Below are 6,374 nucleotides of genomic sequence, written 5' to 3' on the forward strand. Positions count from 1 at the left end.
TTAATTTTTTAAAAATTTATTGAATCACCATGAGGACAGTTACAAAGCTTTCATGTTTAATTCTCGGTCATACAATGGTCAAATATCATCCCTTCACCAGTGAACATTTTCCACCACCAAGAACCCCAGTATACCCCCCAGCTCACCCCTCCCCCTGCCTGTGTGGCAGATGATTTTCATTTTACTCTCTCTCTACTTTGATTACATTCAATATTTCAACAAAAGTCCCACTATTATTATCTAAAAATTCCCTCAAAAATCAGACCTGCCGAAAAGGCATCATTAGATAATTTGTTTTCTATTGCTGATTATGAAGAGCATATGATGTTGTGCGGCCACTATTGCGGCCGCTCAATTTTGGATTTCTGATATTTTAGTAATTAAGTCTGGAGGGATTTTTTGCCGAAAGACCCTGGGTTCCCAGATTGGTTTGTGTACCTCTGGGATCATGGCCATTCAGGAGCCAGGAGCTGTTCGTGGGCAGCAACTTGGGGTTTCGTGGGGGTGGGGAGAAGGGTCAGTTCTAACCCCCATCCCATGAGGTCCTATGTGTCTCATCACTGCAGTCTTATACCTGGCTGTCCAATAGGCTCTAAAAGATGGCAGAAATCTTTCTTACGTCAAGTGTAACTACTCTATTTTTGATGGCATTCTCTCAGACATGTTCTCCAAATTTGCTTGAAAGTCTGCATTTTGGGGGGACTGTTCATACCAATCTAATCAGTTAAGTTAATTGGGAGCATCTCACTTCTAGCTTATATTAGCAAAATTACTAACAAGTTTTTTGGTAGATTTTCCAAAAGAAAATGGTTTGTCTTTGCCTGAGTTAAAATTAGACAGAAATCTCACAGGAAAATATCCCCCTTTAACCTGGCCTGAAAGGAAAGGGAGGGTCATTCCCCTCAAACAGGTGTCTTTATCTGCAGTACAGTTTTGTCTCAAAGAGTCATGGCTTGCCACCACTGAAGAGAAGTCCCATTTTCGATGAATGTCATTTATCATGGAGGCAGATACTGGATTAGAGGATGCAGACAGGTGTTCTGGTTGTAGACCCATGCTTTCTTTTAGAGTTCAACTCTTTTGTCTTGATCTCTTTAGCAACCCTCTGAGCCTTACTGGGCAGGGAAAAAATCATTTTTTTGCCATTTTCTTCTGCTTAGCTGAGCCTCAATACATGTTTGTAACCTAATCTTTCTTAAGCATGTGTGATATATGTTTATATGCATGTGTGGGCTTTTGGAGAGTGGGAGATTGGATTGGCTGCCCTCCTGCCTCAAACTTCCTGCAAAGCAATCAGATTGGTCTCTGTGTTCCGTTTCACTAGTTCCTTACTCTGTTTCTCCTTTTTGCTTCTTTTTTTTTTAGGTGACTCCTCTCTCCTCACTGGAATTTATCCTTGAGGTGTCTCCTCTGTTAGAGCTGTGGGTCACTCTCAGTCTCCCCAGTGTCTGATGGTTCAGTTCTGAGATCGGAGTTCCATCTTCGCCGTTGTCCGATAGGTTTGCTCACAGACAATACAAAGTTCTTCCTAGCTTGGGCTTACCTCAAAATGCTCCAGCGAGGCAGAAGTTTTATGTTTCTTCCAGAGAGGGGTTTTGTGCTCAAGGCTAATGAATGGTAGAGATTTGGGCAGGGGTTTTGGGCACAGGGTTGAATGCCAGATTTCCTGCCATGTGAGTTTTAGGATTGGCACCTGGAGAGCTGTTTTTGAGATAACCCAAAGGTCAAATTTCACAGACTGGACATTGTCTGACTTTATAATGGACAGCGGGAAGGAAAAGATTTCAGCTTTTATTAACATTTATTTTAATTTTTGGTTAAAAGTGATGAAGGAAGAAAATGGAATTTGTCATTTTCTTGGTGTTTTTACACTGTTGTGATAGTTATACTTCATTTTAGCTTTTCAACTTGATTCTTCACAAAATATCCAATTTTATGGTAAAGTCTAGAGATACTTTGTGTTAATCTTATATATTTGTTTTCTAAAATGTTGTTTAAGGTTATAAGTAAGTGCGTGATGAATTTCAGTAAAATTTTCATGAAAATGACAAAATAAGTAAATATAAAGGGCTGAATATAAATATCACTGAAAACAAAATGGAATAATAAAATTATGGAATGTTTGTTAGATTTACCAAAGCACCAAAATGAATAGATTACTTGAAGACTCAAAATTTTAAAAAACATTTATACTGCAAGGCTATCTGACAACTACCCAGCAGTAAATATTTATTAAAACACTCCAATTGAAATAATATTCTGGTGTTATTAATGGATAACATATATGATCCATCAAAGCAGTGATAAAAAGTAATTTTAGGTAGAAGGCAAGCGAGGGAGATGGACGTTGAGAGAACGAGAGGGAAGGAGAGAAAATGGCGTCCACGGATTACAGTACCTACAGCCAAGCTGCAGCCCAGCAGGGCTACAGTGCTTACACCGCCCAGCCCACTCAAGGATATGCACAGACCAGCCAGGCTTATGGGCAACAGAGTTATGGAACTTACGGACAGCCCACTGACGTCAGCTATACCCAGGCGCAGGCCACTGCAGCCTATGGGCAGACCGCCTATGCAACTTCTTATGGACAGTCTCCCACTGGCTATACTACTCCGACTGCCCCCCAGGCATACAGTCAGCCTGTCCAGGGGTATGGCACTGGTGCTTATGATACCACCACTGCTACAGTCACTACCACCCAGGCCTCCTATGCAGCTCAGTCTGCGTATGGCACTCAGCCTGCTTATCCAGCGTATGGGCAGCAGCCAGCAACCACCGCGCCTACAAGACCACAGGATGGTAACAAGCCCGCTGAGACTAGTCAACCTCAGTCTAGCACAGGGGGTTACAACCAACCCAGCCTAGGATATGGACAAAGTAACTACAGTTATCCCCAGGTACCTGGGAGCTACCCCATGCAACCAGTGACGGCACCACCGTCCTATCCACCTACCAGCTATTCCTCTACACAGCCGACTAGTTACGATCAGAGCAGTTATTCTCAGCAGAACACCTATGGTCAGCCGAGCAGCTATGGACAGCAGAGTAGCTATGGTCAACAAAGTAGCTATGGGCAACAGCCGCCCACTAGTTACCCCCCCCCCCAAACTGGATCCTACAGCCAGGCTCCAAGTCAATATAGCCAACAGAGCAGCAGCTACGGGCAGCAGAGTTCATTCCGACAGGACCACCCCAGTAGCATGGGTGTTTATGGGCAGGAGTCTGGAGGATTTTCCGGACCAGGAGAGAACCGGAGCATGAGTGGCCCTGATAACCGGGGCAGGGGAAGAGGGGGATTTGATCCTGGAGGCATGAGCAGAGGTGGGCGGGGAGGAGGACACGGTGGAATGGGCAGCGCTGGAGAGCGAGGTGGCTTCAATAAGCCTGGTGGACCCATGGATGAAGGACCAGATCTTGATCTAGGCCCACCTATAGATCCAGATGAAGATTCTGACAACAGTGCGATTTATGTGCAAGGATTAAATGACAATGTGACTTTAGATGATCTGGCAGACTTCTTTAAGCAGTGTGGAGTTGTTAAAATGAACAAAAGAACTGGGCAACCCATGATTCATATCTACTTGGACAAGGAAACCGGAAAGCCCAAAGGTGATGCCACAGTGTCCTATGAAGACCCGCCAACTGCAAAGGCTGCCGTGGAGTGGTTTGATGGGAAAGATTTTCAAGGAAGCAAACTTAAAGTTTCTCTTGCTCGGAAGAAGCCTCCAATGAACAGCATGCGAGGTGGAATGCCACCCCTTGAGGGCCGCGGAATGCCACCACCGCTTTGTGGAGGTCCAGGGGGCCCAGGAGGCCCAGGGGGACCTATGGGTCGCATGGGAGGCCGAGGAGGAGACCGAGGATGCTTTTCCCCAAGAGGGCCTCGGGGTTCCCGAGGGAACCCATCAGGAGGAGGAAATGTCCAACATCGAGCTGGAGACTGGCAATGCCCCAATCCGGGATGTGGGAACCAGAACTTTGCCTGGAGAACAGAATGCAACCAGTGTAAAGCCCCAAAGCCTGAAGGTTTTCTCCCGCCACCCTTCCCACCTCCGGGTGGTGACCGGGGCAGAGGTGGCCCTGGTGGTATGCGGGGAGGAAGAGGTGGCCTCATGGACCGTGGGGGTCCTGGAGGAATGTTCAGAGGTGGTCGTGGAGGAGACAGAGGTGGCTTCCGTGGTGGCCGGGGCATGGATCGAGGTGGCTTTGGCGGAGGCAGACGAGGTGGCCCTGGGGGACCCCCTGGGCCTTTGATGGAACAGATGGGAGGAAGAAGAGGCAGCCGTGGAGGCCCTGGAAAAATGGATAAAGGCGAGCACCATAAGGAACGCAGAGACTGGCCCTACTAGACGCAGAGACCCCGAAGAGCTGCATTGACTACCAGATTTATTTTTTAAACCAGAAAATGTTTTAAATTTATAATTCCATATTTATAATGTTGGCCACAACATTATGATTATTCCTTGTCTGTACTTTAGTATTTTTCACCATTTGTGAAGAAACATTAAAACAAGTTAAATGGTAAAAAAAAAAGTAATTTTAGATATTATAGTATTTATGCTTTAATTTGAAATTAATTATCAAAATAATTAAATACTGATGAATAATGATTTAACAATCTTTCAATGCTTATTCTGTTTTCTTCTCACTTTCTTTCATGTTAGATGTTTTATTTTTATAAGTGACTATCTCAGTTCCAGGTAACTATTGATATTAATCACATAAAAGGTGGATTAAAAACTATGAATAGACTCAGTTTTCCACAGAATATTTCAGTTCAAATAGTTCATGCTTATTGAATAATTTTAGTTAAAATTACAACCTCCAAGGTAAATTATAAGCTCTGCTTTGAGCTACTCCATGTAGAAAAGCATGTCTCACATGGCAGACACTGAAAAGACAGATTAGTCAGCCTGTTTCTAGGATTGTGGGATTAATTATTTGGTGAATAATCACATGCATGTGGAACAGGAACAATATGTTTTGAAAGACCAGCAATGGTATAAGGTAATATATAACAGGCAGAAATTGAAAGATGCTGGTAATCAGTTTTGTTCTTCAAGCCCGTGTTCTCCCTTGAACACACATCTTGCTTATTTGTCTTTTTTTTTTTTTTTCCTGGAGGAACATCTGTTCTGGAGAAACTCTGGAGAACCCCCCCGCTCTTTCCTGAACATGTACTTGTCTCTTTCTCTCTCCTCACATCTTTCTAAATCAGTTTCAGTAAAAACTATCTTGCTTCACACCTCCCGCCCCACCCCCTCCCTGCCCAAAGAACATTTTCCATACAAGAAAGACTGAAGTGATTTTACTAAGAATAGGTATGCCAATGAATGCTCAATCTGTTCGCACAATAAGAAAAAGAGAAAAACTATTTTAAATAATAAGATGACTTTGAGAACTCAATTATTTAAATACGGAACAACCCAATGCCGGTGACCTAAATTTTACCCTCATTACCGTTTTGGTCATTATGTTTAATAGACTGCTGTAAGCTACTGTAGTAGATAACATATTACAAACTACTCTAAGATTTTGAAATCCTCTAGTTGCCTTTGTACATAGCTGCTGTGTTTTCTCTAGAGGATGTTGATTCAATCATTTATAATCTCTACATACATATTATTTTTTTCTACAAATAATTAAGGTGACCTCACCAGTTGAACATTTTTTTTTATAAAAATCTTTAGCAGAGCTCCCACACAACCCAAAATTTGGGAGAGTTTACACAAGAAAATTAAACAACTGAAATTCCAGGCATGTGCTATACAAATATTTGACTTTATGTCTACATTCACCTAATAGGTCAGATTGGTGTGTGCCAGTTTAGAGTAACATTAATTTCCCATTTAATTGCAGCTTATTTGAAAGTCATAGACTTTAAGGCAGTTTCCCTAATCAATTGTGCGTTTTCTTATATCAAGGAATTTTTTCAACTAATTGAAGAAGGAAGCTATTACCTTGACCATCCAGAAAAAAGATCTAAGGTTAAAGATTTTTCATACTTTAAAAAATATCTTGAATATTTTATACTTCAACAAATATTTCCAAAAGCAACAACCTTTCACACTGTAATTTAACTAAATGTGCTTTTACACTCCCCCACCCCCCGATCCCTAACTTTTTGTTGATAAGTTTTGTCATCCAAGGCCAAGGATTTGTCATTGTTTGACACTGCTTGTTCCCTTGTTTTGCCAATAGACCACAGATGAAAGGTCATCTGTTATTTGTCTTTCTCTGACTTATTTTGCTTAATATGATGCCATCTAGTTCCATTCACATTGGAGGAAATGGGGTCATTTCATCTTTTATAGCCACACAATGTTCTGTATTTATCAAAAATTCTTTATCCTAAATTTTCTTTAAAAAGATTA

The 6,374-nt window shown here is 42.2% G+C and overlaps 1 protein-coding gene across 1 annotated transcript; it reads left to right on the forward strand.

The window, feature by feature from the left end:
- Positions 1 to 2,326: 2,326 nt before the first annotated feature.
- On the forward strand, positions 2,327 to 4,533 carry LOC101543053 (RNA-binding protein EWS-like). The gene has a single exon (XM_055145514.1). The coding sequence runs from the start codon at positions 2,376 to 2,378 to the stop codon at positions 4,347 to 4,349; it is 1,974 nt and encodes a 657-aa protein (XP_055001489.1). The 5' UTR covers positions 2,327 to 2,375; the 3' UTR covers positions 4,350 to 4,533.
- The last annotated feature ends 1,841 nt before the right edge of the window (positions 4,534 to 6,374 follow it).

Source organism: Sorex araneus, chromosome 8 (genome assembly GCF_027595985.1).
Source record: "Sorex araneus isolate mSorAra2 chromosome 8, mSorAra2.pri, whole genome shotgun sequence".
NCBI classification, from domain to species: Eukaryota; Metazoa; Chordata; class Mammalia; order Eulipotyphla; family Soricidae; genus Sorex; species Sorex araneus.